The 26,053-nt window shown below is 38.1% G+C and overlaps 1 protein-coding gene across 1 annotated transcript in view; it reads right to left on the bottom strand.

Moving 5' to 3' along the window:
- Positions 1-2,291: 2,291 nt before the first annotated feature.
- Positions 2,292-26,053, bottom strand: part of TTC6 (tetratricopeptide repeat domain 6) — a 205,036-nt gene continuing 181,274 nt past the window's right edge. Inside the window, exons 26-31 of the mRNA XM_040257100.1 lie at positions 24,861-24,934; positions 18,771-18,981; positions 14,803-14,955; positions 13,781-13,951; positions 3,024-3,249; positions 2,292-2,523 (exon numbers count right to left, since the gene is read on the bottom strand). Coding sequence (XP_040113034.1) covers positions 2,387-2,523; positions 3,024-3,249; positions 13,781-13,951; positions 14,803-14,955; positions 18,771-18,981; positions 24,861-24,934 — 972 coding nt within the window. The 3' untranslated portion in view covers positions 2,292-2,386. The remainder of the gene's footprint in view (positions 2,524-3,023; positions 3,250-13,780; positions 13,952-14,802; positions 14,956-18,770; positions 18,982-24,860; positions 24,935-26,053) is intronic.

The following is a 26,053-nucleotide window of genomic DNA, read 5'->3' on the forward strand; positions in this document are numbered from 1 at the left end:
CTGGAAATCCTTTTTGTGTACTAATAATCATTAGGCAGACAGAGAGCTTTAATGTCACTATGATAAAGATTATTTTCTGGGCGAGTTTGATTTCTCTCTAGGTGAAAAGGAGCAGAAGGAGTAGAGACTTTTAAACTAGAATAGAGGCTGACTTTCAGCTCCACCATTTACTAGCTGGTCACATAATTTTATCCTTCTGAGCCTCAGTTTCCTCATGCAAAGAAACCTGCTACCTTACAAGGCATAGGTAAAAAAGTAAAACAATGACTGTGAGGCATAGAACACTCTACCTAGCCTAGCCCAGTGGCTTAACCGAGGTGTGGACTGAAAGAAAGGCCTCAGGTGGAAAACTGGAAGTTTGTGCAAGAGATTGGAGGTCAGTACAGACAGAAACTCTGGGACCCTCGGGGATATGGACCCAGGACCTGCAGCATTTGGGCACATTAGATATGATTTGCTCCATTATGCCATCATGGTCCTTGGTTTTTATCATTCCTGCCTCATGTTATAAGGATTTGTGTGTAATCAGAAAAAAAAAATCACTAATTGTCTCAGCCTGGGTTGTCTCAGAAAGCAGAGCCAGAGGCCAATGTTTCTGGGCAATGACTTTATCAAGAAGTGCAAACCCAGAAAAGCAGGGGGAGAAACAAAAGAAAGCAAGCCAGGAAAGTCAAAAGCACCAGTGCAGGATACGTCTGGAAGCTGGGTACCAGCTTAGTCTCCCAGGTGAGGTGTACAGGAGGCTATGTAGATTATCTCAGAACACTTCACCAAGAGCTGGAAAGGAGCTGATTTACTAGTTTTTTTCCTCTCATCATCATTGAAAGTTCATTTGACAGGGACTTGGGTCCCCTGCACGTCCACGGGGCATGTGGCCCAGCACTGCCACTGCTAGCAGGCCACCCCTCAGCTTTTAACAGAGATGCCCCAGGGCTGTAGGTGAGAGATGTGTGGCTGGGGCATGAGATGAGGGTCTGTCAGTGGGTGCATGAGGTTGTTCTGATCTCATCAGCAGCAGGCCTGGGACTAAAGGTTCTGGAGACAAGTGAGCACAAGAGGATGTGAAGAGGCTTATTAAAGGTGGCTGAGTCATCCACTGAAATACCAGGCGTGGCCCAGTCCTCACGTGAGCCTAGTACCATGCCAAGGAAACTATCTTAAAAGAGTGTGAAGCAGCCTCACAGTGGCTTCTGACTTAAAATCAACTTTCTACTGTGAAACTCTGGTACCTCAAATGGAAAACAAAGGCAACTGAGTAGATGGGACTATTTTTTTGCCATTAAGTCTCATCACAGTGAAAACAAGTCTCTGAGGAGCTGGAGACGTACTGGAAGAATGAGACACAGAAGGAAAATAAACTGAGTGGAGCAAATCCAAAGGAGTGTATAAGTTAGGAAACTTGGTTACTACCAGTGAGGTGAAGGAAAAGGGTTCTCTGCTTCACTAAAGAAATATTCTATTAAGAATTTTTAGCTGTTTTAAGGAGAAGGCAATGGCAACCCACTCCCATACTTTTGCCTGGAAAATCCCATGGATGGAGGAGCCTGGTGGGCTGCAGTCCATGGGGTCGCTAAGAGTCGGGCACAACTTAGCGACTTCACTTTCACTTTTCACTTTCCTGCATTGGAGAAGGAAATGGCAACCCACTCCAGTGTTCTTGCCTGGAGAATCCCAGGGACGGGGGAGCCTGGTGGGCTGCCATCTATGGGGTCGCACACAGTCGGACACAATTAAGCGACTTAGCAGGAGCAGCAGCCAATTATAAGTATATACAGATTTTTATATATGTTTATAAAATTTGCATTAAAGAGGTGGATGCTCAAAATCTTCATAGGCGCCATCCTGAGAGGGAGGCTACATGAAAAAGAGAAACATGTTCATGTGTTGGAACAACATACATACTAGGAAGAAGTCAGACCTGTGCAGATATTGTTCAAAGGAGGAGAAAGGAAATGTGCTTGACTTTAATTTCTTTATAGTCATCAGCTCTCTATTTTTTTTAATCTGGATATTGTTGAATATCTAGATACTGATGAAAAGGTCAATGATCCTTTTTCTAAAATCATGCAGTATTATTTTTAAAGGAACTATTTTACTTAAAAAAAAATATTTTGTGTTTCTAGGGCCCTTGAGAAACATTTTCATTTAAATTCTAATCTTGTGAAAAAAATTCATTTTTGAGTTGTTACAAATCTGCAGAAAATGATCTAGAAGTTTTATCATTAATATATAAAGAAGATGTTAAATGTATCAAAGGATTATATAGAAGACTAACACAAAGAGTACAACAATGAAGATAGTGAAAACTTTTTAAAAAGCAACAAACAGGTTTCAATTTCTGAAAGAACAACTGTGTAAACTGCTACAGAATCTGTGGTCTATGTAGTCATACCACCGAGGCATGTTCTTGAAGATCAAGTGCTTTGTTATAGTCAGCCATAGCTTCTTCAATCAGACCTATCTTACCACGAACTTCTGCTCTAAGATTATATATTACGGCATCATTAGGTTTCAAAGACAAAGCTGTAAAAGAAAAAAAATTTCAAGGTATCTTTTATGTGAGCACTCAAAAAGACTCTCATTTTTTAAATACAAATTTTATAGTAAATTATAATAATACTTTATTATTACTATAAGTTATTAGTAAATAATAGTATATAATATAAAAATAAAATAATACTTTAGTATTAACTATTTGAAAACATTTTTCCTCATATGTACATTATTTAGTTACATTTGAATCTTTATAAGAAAACTAACTCGGGAAACACAGTACAATGTCTTTTTTGAAAGTCGAGCAATATTTGTGTATGATTTCCCTAATAATTTTCTACATTTTAAATATCAATGCGGTGTTATTACATAAACAAATCTATATTGATTACATTAAAGATAAGATATATAAAACCATTAATTCTAATGTAAATTTATCTAAGCAAACAGACCTGATGTCTTTCTTCTTTTGTCATCTAAAAACAATTCAAACATTGTAATCTTACTCAAAAAATTACCCAAAAAAATACCTTTACTTAGGTCTTCTTCAGCCAGTTCATATTGCTTTAAACAACAGTAGAAGTATGCTCTGTTAAAATATACTGCAGCCCACAATGGACAGCTTTCAGCTACGTGTGCAAAATCTTCTTTTGCTTCTTCATATCTCTTTAATACTGTATTTGCAATAGCTCGATTCATGGTAGCACATTCATTTTCTGGATCAAACTTTAAAGCCTTTGAGAAGTAGTCACTAGCCTATAGAAATGTGAAGATAATGACAATCTGAATATATTTTAACTGGCAGCTATACAGCAATTTGAAACACTTTTACTATAAAACTCAGGCCATCTGTATCAGATACAGATGATAAGAAGATACAGTATTTGAAGAGAATGTAAAAGATGATAATAAAACCAACCAATAGTTGGTCTGCTTTGGGTTATCATCCTGTGTCAGCAGCTTTAGATAGTGTTGGAGATAAAATACTCCTCCCTGCTGAAGTGAAATGTTCTCCTACCACCTCCCCCTGCTGTCTGTGCCCCTACTCCACCACCCCCCACCACACACACACAAATCCCATATCCCTATACAACACTATAAATTAGGAAAAAAGGTCACAACAGGAAAATAAAACATAAGTTAGAAAACTTTAACACTTTTCATATAAAAGCAGAGTAAAGGCTAAAGAGAGAAGTGAACTTTGAAAATAAAATTCTAAACCATACCAAAAAGGTTTAAAAACACAGTTACACTATGAAAAGCTATAAGGAAAGAAGAGAGAAGATAAAAATCAGCTTTTCAAGAAGATCCAAGTCTCCAGATGCTTCACAACAAATTCTCAAGCTGGAAAGGACCCTGCAAAGTGTGGTCCATAGACCGGTGTTGGGGTCTTAAGTAAGTTAGAAAAATCTTAAAAACTGCTCCTTCACCGCAAATAGCTTGAGATACTGATTAGACACGCTACTACTCAAGGTAGGAATCTCTTCTCTAGTTAGAGAATGAATAAAAATTTGACTCCTTTGAATCTGAATTCAAAGGAAACCTCCCTAAATTTGGAAAAATCATTTTTGACAATACAGCTTGCTGAATCCAATCCCTTTACCACTCAATTTTCCCCCAGCGCACCACAGTTTCAAAAAAACTTTGAAACCTCCCTAAATTAGAAAAAGTCATTTTTAACAATACAGCTTGCTGAATCCAATTCCGTTAGCACTCAACTTTCCCCCAGCACACCACAGTCTGGCTTCTATCGATCTCCCTCTTTCCATGAGGTCAGTTTTTGGTAAGGCTAAGGGTGTTGTGAAGTCCAGCAGACATTTTCTCGACCTTTCCTCCCACAGCATTTCTGTGGCACAGATGCCCTTGGTCTCTCCTTGCCCCTTAAAACTCTCTTTGTCCTTGAAACAGGGAGTCTCCCTAGTTTTTCTTCTACCTCTCTGATCATTTTCTATCCGTCTTCTTCACTGGACTGTTTTTCTTTATATTTCCCAGGGATTTGTTCTCACACTTCCACTGTGGGTGAAGTAAAACACTGGGAACATGGTGGCCAGGAGCTCAGACCTCAGGGCCAGATGTCCAGGCTCTACCACATATTAGCTCTATGCCCTCGGGTGAGTAACTAAAACACTCTTTGACTCATGAAAGCAAAAAATCGAACTCTACTTTCAGTGCTGCTATGACAGCTAAGTGAGCTAACAGGTAAAGTACTGAGAACAATATGTAGAATATAATAAAGACTCAATTATATGGATACATCTTTTTTTTTTGCTAGTATCTGCAAATGGAGAGATCATAGCCCTCAGATAATACACCATGAATTTGACTGTTTGTGACTTTTGATAAGCAATTAGATCAAGACTGTGTAATCCATCTCATCCCAGAATGGGAGCTGTTCCATGCTGTGGCTAAGTGCCATTTAAGGATCCCTTAAAAAGGCAGCAGAATTGACATTCCTCTGTGAAAAGCTTAAAGAATTCACTCCTGAACAGGAGGCTGGACTCACAGTCATTACAAATGAGGCAAGGGAATGACTCAAAGCAGGGCCAAGACTTCCTTCAAAAAGTAATTTAAGTTTCATTTTAACTAACCAATAAGTCCTCAATAAAAACTACACAATTCAAAATTACAAAAGGATGACTTCAATCAGGTAGGAGCTAACACCTACCCCAGCTAAAATAAATGAACTTAGTAAAACACTATAGTATGGCTAACTGTGAACAATATAACTTTCTATTGCAGCTTTAAATATATACTACTTAGGAAATGAAAGCCTATATATTTAATGAGGTTACTAGAAGAACAGGAGTATTATCACCCATGGAGTAGTTAGAGGACAAAGATGCCTACCACAATGGATGGCCTTGATTTAACAACTGGTCTAATTTCCACTGATTGACATGATAAGTCAATCAGTCATGTCCGCCTCTTTGTGACCTCATGGACTGCAGCACGCCAGGCTTCCCTGTCCATTACCAACTCCCAGAGCTTGCTCAAACTCATCTCCATCGAGTTGGTGATGTCATCCAACCATCTCATCCTCTATCGTCTCCTTCTCCTCCTGCCTTCAATCTTTCCCAGCATCAGGGTCTTTTCTAATGAGTCAGCTCTTCACACCAGGTGGCCAAAGTATTGGAGCTTCAGCATCAGTCCTTCCAATGACTATTCAGGACTGATTTCCTTTAGGATTGACTGAAGTCACTTCAGTCTTGTCCAACTCTTTGTGACCCCATGGACTGTAACCTTCTAGGCTCCTGTTCATGGGATTCTCTAGGCAAAAATACTGGAGTGGGCTGTAGTATTTCCTTCCCAGAGATCTTCCTGATTCAGGGACTGAACCTACATCTCTTCTGCCTCCTACACTGGCAGTAGGGTTCTTTACGACTAGTGCCACCTGGGAAGCTACAACTTGTTTACTAGCTTCTAGATCCTTTCTGATTTAAATTGTGTTTCTAGAATTTCAATCCCCAAAACAAAAATTAGTTCAGAACCATAACTGTAAGTTCCCTTGTACCTGTAATTAATTAGAAGGCTGACTCAGTTATTATTGAAAAGTCACCTATAATTCATGATGCATCCAAATGTGGTTTAAAACCATTAAGCTACTAACTAATCACAAAAGAAGCCAGAACACATACATGTCTTAACCCTCTAGAGATGGCCCAATATTTGGTTTATTGAAAGACCCTTCCTCCTGGCCCTAAATCTACCATCCATAGTCAGAAATAAAGCAGGGAGGAGGGTGTACAGCAAATAGAAGAATTTTCTCCACAAAAAACCCACAGAGCATACAAAAATAGCTGAATAAACCACTCTCAAAGTCTGTTTGTCTCTGAAGGGAGCACACACTATAAAGCCCAGGTATCCAGTCTATCAAGACAGAGGACAGAATATATTTTAGATCAAATATTTGCCCAGCTGATGTGCCCCTAGTTTGAGGAAAAAGAGCCATACTTTTTAAGTATGATCAAAATTCAAACTACACTTCAGATCTAACCAAACAGTCTTATACATGATATCCATAGACTTATTAGGGACAAATAAGCTTAAAATGTGAGAGTTTCCTTCTCACGTGGACCATAAGCAGTTATGGAAACAGAAAATTGCCCTGGGCATTGTGTATGTCTTAATCTCATTAACTAACTCTCTAGCACACAGACACATTGCCAAAACCCAGCTGGAGAGTAGTCTGAGCTTGACAAAGTTTAAGGTAACTTACCCTGACCGTCACCCTCGGAAGACATTAGACTCCCAGCTATCTGAGGTCTGAGCTATGACAATCTCATTTATGCCTTACACAATAATATCTTTGATAATTCTCTGTTCCCAGTATCTAACTTCACCTCTGAGGTCAACCAACCTCATCATAGGGGTCAGCAAGCTAACTGATTTAACTTGGGAAAGAATGAAACTAACGCAATTGCAGTAGAAATAGAATGGAAATGGCATGTGTGAGAAAAAACTAGGAAGCAAAACTGACAGAATCAGATGACTGATTAGAAGAAGCTGAGGAAGAAAAATTATAATTGATGCAATAAATCACTCAGGTGACTCTAAGGAATGACATCTTGGATTGAGACAGGGTTTCTAGGAAGAAGAGCTGGACAGGGTGTAGAAGATACAGAGATTAATTCCATTTTGACTCTAATGCACTTATAAAGCATCCAGTTTCAGCAACTGGTAAAAAGTATGGGTTAGGGGCTCAGAAGAAAGGTAGAGGCTGACATGCATGAGCCCTGGGTATGGATGTGCTTTCTGAGTAAGGAAATAGAAGGGAAGAGACAGGAGTGTGACTCCTGGCAGTGAAGAGCTTACCTGGAATGAGGAGATAAGAGACCAACTCAGAGAAATGGCTATGGAGTGACACAAAGCCATACTGAATTTGTATAGAAAGAATTATATACAAAGCAGTATAGAGTCAAGATCTCACTTTAGATTTAACCACAAACTTCAAATGAGAACTTAAAGTGGTCTGGGAGTCCTACTATACTTCCCTGGAATGTTCACACTACCACTCTCTAGAATAATTATTTCACATGTTCTCTTTCCTCTTCAAAACTCCTAGCCACACGTCCCCCTTTTTACCTATCCATCCTCACTCTTAACTGGTAAATGATACTCATATCTCATGGAAAAACTATAATCAATAAATAGAAATGCCTACTATCAAAATCTACCTATCAGACTTCCCTGGTGGTGCAGTGGATAAGAATCCACCTGCCAAGACAGTGGACATGGGTTCCATCACTGGTCTGGGAAGATTCCACATGCCGAGGAGAACCTAAACGTGTGTGCTACAACCACTGAGCCTGCACTCTAGGGCCAGTGAGCCACAGCTGTGGAGCTCACATACCACAGCTACTGAAGCCCCCACGCCTAGAGCCCACACTCCACAGCAAGAGAAGCCACCCCAGTGAGAAGCCTGCGAACCACAATGAGGATCTGCCCCCACTCACCACAACTAGCCAAGCGCCGAAGAATTGGTACTTTTGAACTGTGGTGTTGGAGAAGACTCTTGAGAGTCCCTTGGACTGCAAGGAGATCCAACCAGTCCATCCTAAAGGAGATCAGTCCTGAATAGTCATTGGAAGGACTGATGCGGAAGCTGAAACTCCAATACTTTGGCCACCTGATGTGAAGAACTGACTCATTGGAAAAGACCCTGATGCTGGGAAAGATTGAGGGCGGGAGGAGAAGGGGACGACAGAGGATGAGATGGTTGGATGGCATCATTGACTTGATGGGCATGAGTCTGAGTAAACTCTGGGAGTTGGTGATAGACAGGGAGGCCTGGCGTGCCGCAGTCCATGGGGTCAGAAAGAATCAGACATGACTGAGCGACTGAACTGAACACCGCAACCAGAGAAAGCCTGCACAAAGCAACAAAAATCCAGTGCAATCAAAAAATAAATAAATAAAAAGCAACTTAAAAAAAAATCTATCCATCTACAGCAGTGGTACTCTCTTCTGTACTCTGTCCGTTCCTTCACGACATAATGGATACTGTGACCTGCTCTCTTCAAAGGCCACCCCTGGAACTTCCAAACTTTAGCCCCTTCAAATCCTCAAAGATGTCGATCCTAATTATCTCTATCACTCGCTCCTACACCAACAATTTCTCCTTTTCCGCCATATCCTTTAACATAGGAGCATGAATCAATATCCCTCATATTTTAAAAAATTAAAAGTAGCAACACCTTACTCCACTCCAGCCATCACCCCCATTTCACTACTTCTCTTCACAGGAGAATTTGTGGAACTAGTTGAACTGTCTAAGTCTTCACCTCACATTTTCTCCAAAACCCTTTCCACTTAAGGCTCTGGTGCCATTGCTACTCCAATGATGTTCTTACCAAAGTCATCAAGGATTCTCTCCATCCTCTCTTACCTGGACTTCTCAGCAGCATTTGACACAGGACACATTTCTTCAAACACTTTGTTCTTGAGGTGATATATGCTCTCTTGCTTTTCTTCCTATCATCCTGGCTGGATTCTCCCTTCTCAGTCTACACTCTGGCATCTCCTCTCTGCCTCACTTCTAAACACTCATGTTACCCCAGAGCTTGCTCCTTAAACCCCTTCTCTCCACCTACATTATCCACCCAGGTAACCTCCTATAGTCCCACACACGTGCTAATACTGACATAGTACTGCTTACATGAGGTGGTATTAGATGTTTATCACACTACTAATATTATATTATTTTCTATTTCTTCCTCCAATAAAATGTAAACTAAATCATAAAAGAAGTCTTCCTTGTCTCGTTTAGCTCTGTATCCTCAGGGTCTTCATTAATTCCCAGCAGATGGCAGGTACATTATAAACATAAGGAGATTGAAAGAATGAAGAGCTAAGTGGAATCAGGAAGTACTTGCTCAACTCTTCCAGCAAAACGCAAAGGACTGTAGCCTCTCAGTAGATAAAGGTGTCCCAAAGATCACTTTTAAGGGGTATGGTGACAATATCGGGTGGTAGAGGAGAATACAGAGGTTATAGATCTCAGAAAATGCGAGCAATAAAGACAATTTTTTAAGATGAGTATGTTATCTTAGAAGCAAGGACTGTGAGAAGTTCTGAGAAACACAGAGCTTGTGATAAAAGTCTTCCCAAACCAGGCTACACTAAGCAGAATAGACTGGAAAGTCCTTTGCAGAAGCATCAGAGGCAGCTCAACTCAGAAAGTTACCATGGAACATCACCTTGTTTTCCACAGGAATCTCTGCTTTCAGTCCAGGGGAAAAAAAAAATTATCTCATTCAAATATAAGTAACAGAAAAGTAATTTGCCTGCCTTCATTGTAAAAACCAAAGATAAAAAATTAATAGATTTTTAGAAATAAAATAAAAGTGACCAGAAAAAAAGTATTGCTACACTGTAGATAAAAGTTGTAACATTATAAAATGAACTAGAAAAAATTGGTAAGAAATTGCATTTAATTTTTTAAAATTAAATAAATAAATAATCTATCTTTAAAAAGAGGTAGCCGGGAAGATATGTCATGGAAATGGCATAGAAAAGAATTTTAAAGAAACCTGAATTATAAGGTCCACAAGGGAATAACAAATAGAAAACACAGTAAAGATTTAGAAAGTGTTAGTCGATCAGTTGTGTCCGACTCTTTGCGACTCCATGAACTGTAACCCACCAGGCTCCTCTGTCCTTGGAATTCTCCAGGCAAGAATACTGGAGTGGGTTGCCATGCCCTCCTCCAGGGGATCTTCCCAACCCAGGGATAGAACCTAAGTCTCCCAGGTTGCAGGCAGATTCTTTACTATCTGAGCCATCAGGAAAGCGCAAAGATTTAGGAGAGAGATGCAGAAGAAAATGAAACAGAAATTAAGAGATTAAAAAATTGCTTGAAAAAAAATAACTGGCATATAGAATCAAAATATATCCCATTTATAATAATTGGCATTCATTGCCATTGAAGAAAATCAAAATAGTGAAACAGAAAAATTCTTACACTGAATTAAACAAATTTTCTGGAATCTAAATATTGAAAATGCATAGTCTGTACTTATAACTTTGACCCCAAAAGGTCAATTCTAACAAATACTTGAGTAAAACTTTTCATTTATAAAAATAAAAACAAAAAAGTTTGGTGATTCTGACAAAAAGAAGTCATTGACAACAAAAATCAAGTTTGTATCAGACTTTGGGTACCAACATATATAACACCAAAAAATAGTGAAAGACACAGACATTCAAGGAAAGAAAAAGTGAGTGAAGGATACTAAATCCAGACATGCTGTCTTAAGACATAAAGGCTGCAGGCTAACAGCTGTGAACATGAAACAATTGAAGGAATATGAACCCTTTCTCAAGACTCTGTCTGTTGTGGTTGTTGTTCAATCACTAAGTCCTGTCCAGCTGTTTGTGACCCCATGGACTGTAGCCCCCCAGGCTCCTCTGTCCATGCGATTTTCCAGGCAACAATACAGGGGTGGGTTGCCATTTCCTTCTCCAGGGGATCTTTCTGACACAGAGATTGAACCTGGGTCTCCTACATTGGCAGGTGGATTGTTTACCATTCATTACTAACTCAGGGAAGTCCCCAGGACTCTACTAGAAGACTAATTTTAGAGTACCAAAAAATGATTGGTTAGAAGGGAAACTTTGGCAAAAAGCCTGGTGAGGAGAATTAAATATATTTAACTGAAGAACTTAAATATATTTAACTGAAGAACTAAGACTAAAACAAAAAATAAGGATAACAAAATAGTATTCAAATATTAAATCTTCTGGCAGCATACGAATAACGAAGGATAACAAAATGGGAAAATACAGAGAGAATGGAAAGCAAGTTAACGTGACAAGTTGATAGAACAAGCTCAAGCATATTTAAGGATATAAATATAAACATTTTTTAAAAGAGAAAACTATTAACTAAAAGTGACTAATGTGTGAGAGGGAGAAGTAAGAGGGAAAGAAATTAAAGGGTCATTTTACTTTCCTGGTGGCTCAGACCATACAAAATCTGCCTGCAATGTGGGAAACCTGGGTTTGATCCCTGGGTTAGGAAGATCCCCCTGGAGAAGGAAATGGCAACCCACCCCTGTATTCTTGCCTGGAAAATCGCATAGACAGAGGAGCCTGGTGGGCTACAGTCCATGGGGTCACAAAGAGTCAGACACAACTGAGCAACTAAGCACAGCACCCAGCACAGCACAGCAGAGAAACTAAAGAAATAAGGAAGTGAGGGTACAAAGTTATTTTTTATAAAGGTAATCACTAAAGCAAAACTGCAAGGAGATCAAACCAGTCAATCCTCAAGGAAATCAACACTGAATATGCATTGGAAGGACTGATGCTGAAGCTGAAGCTTCAAAACTTTGGTCACCTGATGTGAAGAGACTATTCATTGGAAAAGACTCTGATGCTGGGAAAGGTTGAAGACAAAAGGAGAAGGGGTTGCTGAAGATGAGATGTTTAAATAGCATCACCACTCAATGGACATGAATTTGAGCAAACTCCAGGAGATACTGAAGGACAGAGGAGCCTGGTGTGCTGCAGTTCCTGGGGTTGCAAAAAGTTGGACATGACTCAGTGACTGAACAACAAAGCAAAACTGTAAACTTTCCTAAATATTAGGAAAAATTCTAAATTTTTAAATAAACCACAGAATAAAAATTTAAATATACGTAAACATAAAATAACAGAACTAAGACCAAATATACTGACTATGCCAAAATATAAATGGGATATTTATGAAAAGATAAATATTTTCAAATTTTGTCATCTAAAACAAAATCCAACTCTACACTGTAGGAAAGAGACAAAACTAAAACAAAGAATTTTAAACATTGAAAATAAAAGGAAGGACAAAGGAATACCAAGCAGAAGCAAATCAAATGAAATCAGAGGGCAGGATCTTCATATCATATAAAGGAGAATTTATTCCAAAGAAAAACAAAGAAGAGCATTTGTAACGCTGAAGATTACAATTCACAATGCATATATAATATGTATTAATATCTATACATGAAATACTATATTTCATAAGGTGGGAATTAAACAGATATAACTGGAGAAGGAAACAGCAACCCACTCCAGTATTCTTGCCTGAGAAATTCCATGGACAAAGGAGCCTGGAGGGCCATAGTGCATGGGGTCACAAAGAGTTGGACACAACTCAACCACTAAACAAGAATGAAAGAGATATAAAGAAACCTACATAGGATCACACTAATTATAGGATACCTGAATAAACCTTTCTCTGTATAAGATAAACCAAATGAACAAAATAGTATGAATAAAGATTAATTTAAAATATAATTAATAAGGTAGATCTTATACATTTCAACACTATATGCTAATGATAGAAACTCTCTTTGGGAAGGCCCCTGGAATATTAAAGAAAAAAAAGTTATCATGTATTAGACCACATTAAAACCCAATAAATTTCAATATTTAAAAATATAAAAATCCTCCCTCCTGAACATTTTAAGTGCTCCATCAATTTATCCTTTAAGCAAAGGGGAAATTTGGCTAAAATTTCAAGTGCAACATTTTGGGAAAACAAAAATAAAAACACTAAAGACCAAACTTCAGGGGATACTGCTGAAAACATTACTTGGGAGAAAGGCATAACCCTTAACAACTTACCACAATATAAGTGAAAGAGTGAATAAATAAAGCTCTGACTCAAAAAATTAGACAAAGAATATAATAAAATTGAAGATAAAGAACAAAAGAGTAAACATTTAAAAAACACAACAAATAGTTTGATTCATATAATGCATTACAATTCAAACATAATAAATTCAAAATATAAAAATACCATCTACTAACCCAACACTTTCATTTCAGACATTATGAACTGATGCTGAAAAAAAGATTGTTGCCATAAAAACCAGAAGTAACATACACATCTCCTCACCCCCAGTCAAGTGCTCATGTGACTGAAACTTAAGGTAGAAATTACGATGAGCTAGACAATTACATCATGAAAGATAATCTGAAAGAAAGTCTGAGATTTTGCTAAATGGGGACAAAAAGCAGAGAATTCCAGGTGGGAAGCTGGCAACAATGGACAGCAAGGAGACTGCAGGCACCTGGAGAAGTCCAAAACAATGTTTACTGGACAAGTGTTGAGTGGCTGATAATAATGAAAAGAATAAACGCACAGAGGTGTAAACATTTAATACATAATTATAGGCATTCTTATGAAAGAGAAAATCTCCTCAAGAGCTAATGAATGCCTGAGACATAAAGATTGCATTTTGAAACTATATGTAATGAAGAAAGCACTTACTGTCAAAAAGAAAACAAGAAGGAAAACTCACATTACCTGGGAAAATTGCCTGTGATGAAAGTAGATATTTCCTGCATTAAAGTAAGCCAGAGAGTAGGTGGGGTTTAAAGAAATTGCTTCTTGATAGTCTCTCATTGCGTTCTGTTGTTGACCCATAAACTCATGAATCACACCACGATTTGTTAAGAATTCTGCTGTAGCATTGATCTGCAATATAATAGTAAGAGCAGTTAGCGTCTGGGAATAGTATTTATCTCCGATTTCATGTCTGCAAAAATGGACATTATGAAATCTCTTTGTGGGAAGCTAGTGATTTTATAGGGCAGGTAAAACTCCACTAGAGCAAACATTTTGAGAAAGGACTCGGCATGAAGTTGGTTCAATGCCAACAATTTGTTGATTTGGTTGCAATAAAACAAATAATCTTAGTGCTTTACTCAGTTCCTTTGCAAAGAATGGGGCTTAAGAATAGATGCATAAGGAAAAGTTTGTCTGTTTAGCTCTGTTAAGCTGGAGGAGAAATTAAAAAGTTACCATGTTTATTTGTCCTATGCAGTATAGCAATTACCTTTCAGGTCTTTCCCTTTTCTGATCTCAAAGATTACAATATCTACCCAAATATACAAAAAAAAAAAAAAAAAGAATCCAAAAATTGAGAAGACAAAAGGAAGATTTTCTGTCTTTGAATTTATTTGCCATTTCACTACAGAAAAAGCTGGGGATTTACATTATTCTTTCTTTAGTTCCTTCAAAGCCAGAAGATTATTTTATTTTTTTAATTATAAAATAATATTGATGTATCATGAAGCTATAAATTTGCATGTACTAAGAGGAATCAACGAAGAGAAATGTATTTTCAAAATTTTAAATACATTTAGGTTATAAAACTGGCAAGCTATAATAACTCTTTATTCTGCAAAACTCCTGGAGGAAAAAATACAAATATTATTTTTTCTACAAGTCACTTTTAAAAGGCAACAGAGGACTTCTTACTTCATCTTATTCACTGATGACATTAATTTACACTAATGATAAATATAATATAAGTGGATTTTTACCTTTATGGCAGCGTTTATATCCTGAAATGCAGCAAAATTATCACCCATCTGAAGACAGACCACAGCTCTTCCTTCATAGGCTAGGTAGCTCTTTGGATCAACTTCCATAGCAATGGTAAAGTGGTTCCAAGCTTTCTGGAATTTTCCTTGGGCCTAAAATAATTTTCCATTTACACCAAGTAGGAAATTGTCCATATCATGACAAATGTTTATGATTCTAACTTAAATAAAGTCTTTTAGTAAGGGTATATTTATACTGTGCTAAATCTAAGATATTTTAAACAAAGAAGTAGGCTGTACTGTGAGTACATTCAAATGACTGATTCCTCTGAGTATTTATGCTGAAATTTTAATTAGTTGAAATAAATCTGATAATCAGAGTCATCTCTTAGATGGGTTTTCAACAACATAAAATCTTGACCACCATGGGAAACACCAATGCTTCTGACAATCACTACAAAATTTACATTGAGTTCTGCAAGCTCAGTTGGTAAAGGATCCACCTGCAATGCAGGGGACCCTGGTTCGATTCCTGGGTTGGGAAGATCTGCTGAAGAAGGGATAGGCTACCCACTCTAGTATTCTTGGGCTTCCCTTGTGGCTCAGCTGGTAAAGAATTCACCTGCAAAGTGGGAGAGTTGGATTTGATCCCTGGCTTGGGAGGATCCCCTGGAGAAGGGAATGGCTACCCACTCCAGTATTCTGGCCTAGAGAATTCCATGGACTATACAGTCCATGGGGTAGCAAAGAGATGGACACAACTGAGCAACTTTCACTTTCACTGCACACACAGGCAGGAATCGTTTATTTGCTTGGCATTGAAACTCTAGTTATATATATTATACATAACAAAATAAATATGTGCTCAATAATTAAATAAACTAATGGTATAAAGTCAAAGTGTATAAATTATACAGCCCATGGAATTCTCCAGGCCAGAATACTGGAGTGGGTAGCCTTTCCCTTCTCCAGGGGATCTTCCAAACCCAGTATCGAACCCAAGTCTCCAGCATTGCAGGTGGATTCTTTACCAGCTGAGCCACAGGGAAGCCCATAATGGTATAAAACCTAACTGTTAAAATGCACCAGTGTCTGGCATTTTAGGATCACTATACACATTCCATGAAAAATGCATACAAATCAATCAAGCAGGTATTTATACCAACCTTAGTACCAACTGGAAAAAAAGAGAGAAGGTTAGGAGAGGGACACTGTTAGCAGAAAGATGTCAGAGTATTTCCTAGAGAAGACCAGTTGGCAACTAAATAAATCATCACAGAAAAGCAGTGAGTTGATAAATTCAGCACAGCCCAGGGCCTGTCTTTTATTCCTGTGGGCTCAAAAACCCAACTTGCCAGTCTCAGAAGCTGACTCTCACATAAAATCAATTGACTCTTGAATAAAACTAATACAAAATAGAACTTAGAGTTAACTAGACACTGTCTTTAACCAGTAAACTTCTCCCTCACAGTAAATTATGTAAAAATCAATGTCACCATCACAAGTTCATTTGATAAACAAGGAATTAAACTTGTCTGGTCCTGACAACATCTGTTTTGCTCACTTCCACGTCTCTAGTGCTAGGCGCGTAGAAGGGGAATCTGTTTCATATTTATCTAAAAAATGGTCACTCGTGGCCCTAAACAGGATGTGATGGCTTTTTCTAGCTCTCATTTTTCCGCCCTTCCATTCCTGATTCAATTCTTCCTCATACTGATGAGTTCCTTCAGGTTGATATACACTCAGTGAGATCTTCATAAAATACAGATCTGATGTCCGTGCTCTGGTGAGTGATATTCACATTTTTAACTGACCTAAACCAGTTAAAATGACCTTCACCTCCAGTCATTACTCAGTTCTGCAGTCTTATCCCATATCACTCTCCCTTGTCCATAACATTCTCTCTCCTTTAAGCCCTCTGTCTCTTTCTCACCAGATGAGCTGGTCCCTCTCTGTGGAACACCGTGTTCTAAGCCCCAACTCCTACTCCTAATTACTAGTTTTTCATACCTCGATTTAAATGTTAATTTCTCAGAAAGTCTTTCCTCATCCCCTCAAACAAAGCTAGGTTTCCTTCATATAAACTGTCCTAAAACCCATCTTTTTTTTTTTTTGTACTTATCCTGAGTATAATTAAGTAATTATTCATGTGCCAGCTTGATGCTTATCCCTTCAATAGGTAGTAAACTCTACAAGAAGAACACAGTGTCTTTTCACCGCTCTAGCCCCAGGCCTAGATCAGTCCCTGTCCAATACTAGGTGCCCAGCAAATGCAATGAATGATGACATTAACACATTTCTTTTGATTGCAGTCAGTTCTAGCTGTTTTGGGAGTCACCCTGTCTCTAAATTGACTTTGCAAGTTTCTACTGTGATCAAATAATGGCTAATTTCATGCTAAACTCTCAGAAGGCAATCTTATTTCCCTTATTAATCAGTTCTTGGGCATACCTCACTATAACCAAGCCACAACCTCCTCTTAGTCTTAGATCAGCCAAATTCATTTATTTTTTAAATGAAAAAAAAAAAACAAAACCCTCAACTTTAAAAGACATTGTAGATGTCCATCAGCAGACAAATGGATAAGAAAGCTGTGGTACATATACACAATGGAATATTACTCAGCCATTAAAAAGAATACATTTGAATCAGTTCTAATGAGGTGGATGAAACTGGAGCCTATCATACAGAGTGAAGTAAGCCAGAAAGAAAAACACCAATATAGTATACTAACGCATATATATGGAATTTAGAAAGATGGTAACGATAACCCTGTTTGCGAGACAGCAAAATAGACACAGATGTATAGAACAGTCTTTTGGACTCTGTGGGAGAGGGCAAGGGTGGGATGATTTGGGAGAATGGCATTGAAACATGTATAATATCATATGTGAAACAAATCGCCAGTCCAGGTTCGATGCAGGATACAGGATGCTCAGGGCTGGTGCACTGGGATGACCCAGAGGGATGGTACAGGGAGGGAGGTGGGAGGGGGGTTCAGGATGGGGAACACGTGTACACCTGTGGTGGATTCATGTTGATGTATGGAAAAACCAATACAATATCGTAAAGTAATTAGCCTCCAATTAAAATAAATAAATTTTAAAAATAAAATAAATAAATTTATATTAAAAAATAAAAGATATTGTTAATAGGAATTTCTGCAAATTACCATAATTTAAACATACTTTTGCCCATTGTTTAATTTTTTTAATAATAAAAGGCACAAAAAGATTACTCCTTTCCTTTTCATGGAAAATATAACACATCTAGCACTTTCTTCCAAGAATATCACTCCATATTTTGTAGTGCCCGTAGCTCAGTGAGCGTATGGGTCAGGTCAGTGTCCCAGAAATCACTCAGAGACACGCTTGATAACACAAAGAACAACACTCTTCCAACTAGCTGGAAGGACACATGCCTATTCTCTTGGCTTCCAGTGTGTTCTAATTCACTGCCATTTGGAAGATGACCTGAATTCAGAAGTCCCTATATAGTGGTTGTCTGGTCCATCGCATAGGTCATGTCATTACATTGTCTGTTCCCTTTAGCTTTTCACTAATTTAATAGGATAAAACCTATGGAGCCCAGGTATAACTAGTGAAATAAATTTTAACCAGGTTTTTATATGTGAAACTCACTGGGAAAGTCTTAACAGTTGTCTATAAGAGTGGTATGTATAACAGGGTGAGGTAGAAAGAGGTGCAGGCAATAAGGCAACTCAAGTTCACAAGATCCTCATCTCACTATCACACCAGGTTCCTGGGTACGCTCCCCAGGCAGGCTCCCTGTAACTCATCAAACCCCTGCTTCCCACTGACACTGTGAATACTAATAAGAGGATAAAGGTAAAATGTTCACAGTGAAAGAAGCATTGCATATACCCAGCACCAATGAAAGGTCAAATACAACCTCTTTCTTGTCCAAAAGGTGCTTTCGTGGTCCAAACTGTTGTCATATGATATTACCTGCAAATTATAGCCTAAACAAATTCTGGCTTTTGTATAGACTGGATTAAAATGCAGTGCTTTCAGAAAGTCCTTCTGTGCTTGCTTGGTGGCCTCATCATGTCCATATTCCATGTAAGAATTTCCCCTTCCAATGTAAGCATCCAGAAAATGTGGATCAATTTTAACAGCCCAGGTGAAGAAGTTGACAGCTTCTTCAAATTCTTTATTCCTGAAAAGAAATGAAAATATTAATGCTTTCTGGTGAATTATCTAAGTGCTTTCCTGTATATAATCTTTACATACAGGAATGCATTAACCCTTAAAAAAAAACTTTAATTTTTATTAACATATGAACTATCACAAGAACTATTGCCATGGAGAAGAAAATGGCAACCCACTCCAGTATTCTTGCCTGGAGAATCCCATGGACGAGGAGCCTGGCAGGGGGTCTCAAGAGTCCATGGGGTCTCAAGAGTCACGTGACTTAGCGACTGAACTACCACCACCACCAAGAACTATTGCCATACGACCTAAGGCAGTCTGATGGGGTTCTTTGAAGATATTGGTAGAAGGAAAGAGGGGAAGTAAGAGCCTTCTTTATAGCAGAATACATTGAGATGATATTCTAGAGTTCTTCTTTCAGAATTATAAAAATCTGAATGGCATTCTTGAACACATTTATAACAGTTATCTGTGGACAGCATAGAAAAACATACTATTATTAATAAAATATACCATTTAAATCAGATTAAAATAAATTCATTATTATATAATACATCCTTTATAATGAAAGGAGCTCAATTTTTTGTCACACGGGAATTTTTACTTCAGTACTTCTGTAAAGGCAGCTCATTTCATTTTGGATACCAAAAGAGGAGGGGAGAAAAAGAGGTGAAATGCATTTTATTATTAACTTGTGAATATATGTGACTAAATGATAACTCTGTCTCTCTGTCTTCCTTGATTAGTCTCCTGTGGGTTAGGTGAGCGTTGTTGAAGTAATTAAACATTTATCCATGGGTATATAAAGTCACTTTGCCATTTCACATGCAAATCTAATAACTATTTTTAATTTCAATTAATATGGAGAGTTTGCTGCTACTGCTAAGTCACTTCAGTCGTGTCCAACTCTGTGAGACCCCATAGACGGCAGCCCACCAGGCTCCCCCGTCCCTGGGATTCTCCAGGCAAGAACACTGGAGTGGGTTGCCATTTCCTTCTCCAATGCATGAAAGTGAAAAGTGAAAGTGAATTCGCTCAGCCATGTCCGACCCTCAGCAATCCCATGGACTGCAGCCTTCCAGGCTCCTCCGTCCATGAGATTTTCCAGGCAAGAGTACTGGAGTGGGGTGCCATAGAATTTTTTAATAGAATAAAGGAGCTAACACTGAGTAACTACTTACTTACCAGGTACTGTGCTGAGTGCTTTACATATACTATTTCACTTAATTCTTCCAACACTTCTGTAAGCTTGTTATAGTTTTTTTATATTTTATAGCTTAAAAGAATATCATGACTCAGAAAAGTTTGCACATATTAAATAACATAGTAGATAGCATGCTAAGATTGCACAGAGCAAATATGTGGGGTTCAAACCCAGGTGAATTAGGCTCCAAAATCCATGCTTTCCCACAAGTCATCCATACCCACATTCTTCACCTTTAACATACTTGTAGCTGGCACACAAGAGCCGGTGTGGTGACCTCTCAACAGCGCAGTCAGAAGAAAGGCTTGGAATTCAAAACTAAGCCTGAACATATACATTAATACTAATTTTTCAAAACTGCTAGAAGGACCAAATGACAGCATGTGAAAAACCCCTAGCCCAGAGACCCTCACCCAATAAAGATTATTTTCCTCTTTCCATTCTTTTCATTACTTCTCAAAAAGGTTTCAAACTTTAACAAGATGCATCACTTGCTTTTCTAACTTTTCCTTTATAAAAATACATGGAACCCAGAGTAACTGTTCTAGTAACTATCATCTCTTAGATATCACTCAGCATTATCTCTTAAAATAGTTTCTCAAACCTCAGCCCTTCCTTCATGACAGTTGCCCTGTGTCCCAACTATACCTATCATTTATTGAGTATTTCTCTTTAAGTCACTTTTTTACTTAAGTAAATCTATTTTTAAAAATAATTTCAATACCACAAGTACAAAATCAATATCTCATGTCATAAACAGAAGGCAACCATAAACATAAATAAATATTGGAGCTGGATAATACAGTTTGCAGAAAACAAAACCTAAGAGCTGTACCATCTATCATGAAGTGTGGGGAAGATGCTAAAGACTAACTCTTAGCTGAGACTTTCTCCTTGATGTGTTCACAAGGTTTGAGAAAAAATTCACTTTGAAACTGAAAAGCAATCCAGTTTCCCATAGTGTAATTCAATTTTTTTGAATGCTTGTGCATGCCATGAAAAATAATACAGGTGTTGATGATATTTTCCCCATGCCAGAGTCGGACACGACTGAAGTGACTTAGCAGAGTCCAAAAGTGTGCACCAAGTGCTGTGCCAGAAGACGACAAAAGAGTCAACAGGAAAGCACCAGGAGAGCCTGACATTACAAACAGGAGACAGTTAACACTCCTGGATATGAGACAGCTGGTATCTTCTGGGTTCACTCTGTGGATTCTCACAAAGAAAACATGGCTCCCCTCCCTCAAGCAGTTTAGAGTGAAACTGTCCTCCTCTTTCCTGATAACTGGCACTATTTGAGAAGTAAAAGTTCACCGAATACAAGGTTACAATGCTTGTAGCCACTTTCTCACTGTCTTACAGAAATAACTCTAGCCTAGATAATGAACTCTTTATCAATAATAACTACACAGTAGTAACTTGCATTTCTATATAAAATGCATGTAGCTGATAGGTTTTTAACAGCCACTGCTTCCCTGGTGGCTCAGACGGTAAAGAATCTGCCTTCAAGGCAGAAGACCCATTCAGTTTCTGGGTCCGGAAGATCCCATGAAGGAGGGCAAGGCAACCAACTCCAGTATTCTTGCCTGGAGACCCCATGGACAGAGGAGCCTGGTGGGCCACAGTACATGGGGTTGCAAAGAGTCGGACACGTTTGAGCAACTAACACTTGAACTCTTCTTCACTTTCATTTCTGTCTCTAGGTAGTGAGCTGCTTATTTATGATGCATACCTACAGTGACCATGTAAATGGAAATTTCCAGGGCAACCCAGTTCTCTCATATTCTCCCCACAAATCACTGAAATGTTTCTAGTATGCTTACATCCAAATTGTATCATACACATTGCTTCCCTCTTACCCAGAGGGAAATTTAAAATCCTTTGTGAGTATATATGCCAATATGTAGTTTATAAAACATAATTTCACCCTTTAAATCATCAAACCAATTTTAAAAGAAAAAATGAGGCAATGAATTGAAGTTATTTTTTGACACACATCTAGTTATCAGCACTAATGTTTAACAAACATCTAGTCTATTCAGACTAAGTAAACAATCATTAAACCTTAAACCTGGGGAGGGACCTTGAAAGGCACCTAGCAACCTCTTCAAAGCTGATAATATCTAAAAATCAAGTCCAGAGGAGGTGATGGAGCCAAAGCCAGAGACACCACCCCCAGCCCCTTACACCAGTAGGAAATAACATAGACCCAGCAACTTCATTTTTCTGAAGATGGGTATGTCACACAATGTCCTGTAGATTAGGGCTGCTGTTAAATAATCACATGACAGTTTAAAAATGGAAAAATGTGGCAGAGTGTCTGTCATATCAGGGTACACGATCCCTGGCACATAAACTGTTAAAACATCAATTACACAAACACAAAAGTATGTTCGTTTTTCTAAAATAAAAAGTGTCTCTATAAATCTAAAATAACGTGAAAACCGAAGGAAGGTGTGTGACTCTGATTATGGTGCCTATTAACTAAGGACCAGGTGCTGAGCTGGCAGGCTAGGCCACAGACACCAAGGCCCACCGCGCTTTCCAAATGAATCATATACGTGACCAGATGTGCCCTACTGGGTTGTACAAATAAATCATAAATACCTCCCCAAACTAAAGAATGTGCCCTGCAGAGTCGAAGATTCAGAAATATTTTATGCAAATATAAGAAGAGTGAAATAAATGTGCTGAAGTAAAAAGTGGATAGAATATGGAACTCTGAGCCATCAGGCTCTCCTTCTGTGACATTTTTTTGTTTTTTTAATCTTAAGGTGGCTTTCTCAAAGAGATCTAAAAATTAACTCTACCATAATACTCTCAGTGACCCAATTGGGCAACAAGTAGGATATTCAGCCTAAGGAATGTTGTCTCCTAGCAACCACAAGAGTGAGAACCAGAGATATACAAAGGCACACTTCAAAAGTCTGCAACCCCACGAGTTCAAAGATCGAAGCTCTAAAGTTTACACATTTATTCGTTTTTAAAATTTTTCCAAATGGGAGAATTTTTACTTTCTCTACTATGAAACATCAATAGTGAATCTCATTATTTACAAACCACGCTGCTGAAGTCATAAGTATGTTATAGCTCAACTTGAAAAGCAAAAATATTTTTCTTGAAATAAATATAACCAATCACTAAACATTCCTTATTGTTAAATTTAGTAAAACTGTTAAAATACATGGAATTGGGATGCTGAGTTATCAGAATTTCACTGTTGATTTAATTCTACTTTTATTAAAAGACAATAGAGATTCTGGTGGGATGATGAAAGTTGGTTATTTGGAATTGCAAAGCAGTTTCAGCTTAAGGAGGCCCTGCCATATATACCTAGTGGTTATATTTCATAAAGGAGATCAGGACCTGACACAGAAAAATTTACTGACTCTAACAGTTGCAAAACACAGAAACGAGGCTGAGAAAATTTTGGTGTCTGGTTTTGGTTTTAAGAGAATTCAGTGACCTCAGACATTTCTGGTCTCCACTCGCCCACCAAAACAAACACATCAGTCATTATTATTCCATTTCTTTTTAAGAATGACAATTACTTAAAGAGATGAATTGTACAAAGATGCTGTATTAAAATAGCCAATGATGTGACTATGTTTTTTGCTTGTATAAATTTAAAGGTCTGAGACCAGTTTGGGCCTTTTAACCAAATTTACCTTTACAAGCTCCAGTAATTATACTACCATATTCATAAAATTGAAAAAATATAACTCTCATAGAGAAACAATACCTGTACTAGTTATGTCCCCAACGAGGGGAAAAAAGAATGTTCGTTTCCTAAGTAATTCAAACTATGTCCTATTGCCTAAATTGTATATTTACAGAGTCTACTTGCTATGCTAATTTTCTCATCCAAGTAACTGCTATTATTTCACTCATGAAAAATGCTGTAAACTATTACATAACTAAATACATTCTATTTCACATTAAAATGTGAAATTCACATGCTGAATTTCTATGCTTTTAAAAGTAAAATGTCCAGAAATTAATTTTTTATATCAAATGTATGGGTAGAAATGTAAGCTACAAATTATAGTTAGCAAAATCAATCTAATATTATTTCAGAGTAAATTTTAAACTGATTGTCTATATTTTAGCCTTATGTTACTATTCTTTTCTCCTCTTCTATAATTTACTTATTTTTTACAGTAATACCAGAAACAAGTAATGTATTTTAAGTAATTTTAAGTAATGTATTTTTTTGTAGATTTCATTATATTTTATAGATATTTACTGGTATATTTTAATTAGTTTTAGTTTAGAAGCACTTTTTAAAGGTAACATTTTCTTGAAAATATTTTACTAAATCAACCTCTCTTCTAGGAAACAGACTTTTAAAAAGTTAGCTCCATTTAATGAACAAAGTTAATTATTCTTTCTTAGATATTTCAAGCTATTCATTGTTTCATTCTGTGTTATTACCAAGGTCCTTTCCAATAAGTGGACCTGAATCATATGGATACCCCCAGTGCTATCAGCAGGCATTTACTTGCTGATTTGGCTAAAATAGTTTGAGAAACTTAGGTGTGGTTCCCACTTCCATACAGTGATTCTCGGTGTCTCTCGCCATTTTTGTACTCTATCACTTCCAGAATATTCTCCTCTGTTTCTCCTATTATAAATCTGCCGGTCCCACTTGCTCTCACTTCAACATGAATTGCACTCCATACCTGTGATAGCACATAGCAGTAGCTTGACATAGGCTCACATTAGTCTTGCTTATCAATGCAGCTTGTTTAAAATCCTGAAAAATTTTACAAATTTTTGTTAATTTTACCACATTATCTTTTGGGTTTTCATAAACTTCCTAACTTTGATTCTACCACAAATAAATTTTACACAAGCCTTAAAATATACATCTTCTTTAAAACTTTATGTTTTCCTTTTAGTATCACATGAGAATACTATAACCCAATACAGAATACCATAACCAAAAACTCACTCAGAACCTTGCACTACTGTCTCCGCTCTTCCTGTGGTTTTGCCTGGTATTGTAATGAGGTATCACACTTACTTTCTTTTTCATTGTTTTTTTTTCCCCCACTGAACACAACCAGAGACTTCTGTATCCAGACAGAAATAGAAATTTGCCTGCAGAGACTCTTAGGACTACAGGACAGATAAGCACTCAGGCCAGGCCCTATAACTGCAACTCTTGTGTGGATTAGCTAAGGTAGCTCCTACCTGGGCAACCCACACTTAGGGGAAAATGTGTCATTTTGTCCAGGGATCCTAGAAGCATCCAGAGAAGGAGCAGTGGAAATGCTAACTGCAACAGGTAAAGTCAGAGCAGTCAGTTGGAATGGACCTGAATGGTATTGGTTGGGCTTAGTCGCTCAGTCATGTCCAACTCTTTTGACCCCATGGACTGTAGCCTGCCAGACTCTTCTGACCATGGGGATTCTCCAGGCAAGAATATTGGTGTGAGTTGCCATGCCCTCCTCCAGGGAATCTTCCCAACCCAAGGGTCAAACCTACATCTCCTGCATTGCAAGCAGATTCTTTACCATCTGAGCCACCAAGGAAGCCAAAATGGTACTGGGGAAGAGGCTGAAAGTGAAAGTGAAAGTGAAGTCGCTCAGTCGTGTCCAACTCTTTGCGACCCGTGGACTGTAGCCCACCAAGCTCCTCCGTCCATGGGATTCTCCAGGCAAGAATACTGGAGTGGGTTGCCATTTCCTTTTCCAGGGGATCTTCCCAACCCAGGGATCGAACCCAGGTCTCCCACACTGCAGGCAGACACTTTAACCTCTGCACCACCAGGGAAGCCCAGGGAAGAGGTTAAAACAATTCAAAGCACTAACTCTGCCTAAGATCCTAATGCTGTGACCTGAACATTGTTCTCTATTGGACACCAGAGATA

The sequence above is a fragment of the Oryx dammah genome, unplaced genomic scaffold (genome assembly GCF_014754425.2).
Source record: "Oryx dammah isolate SB20612 unplaced genomic scaffold, SCBI_Odam_1.1 HiC_scaffold_16, whole genome shotgun sequence".
Taxonomy (NCBI): Eukaryota; Metazoa; Chordata; class Mammalia; order Artiodactyla; family Bovidae; genus Oryx; species Oryx dammah.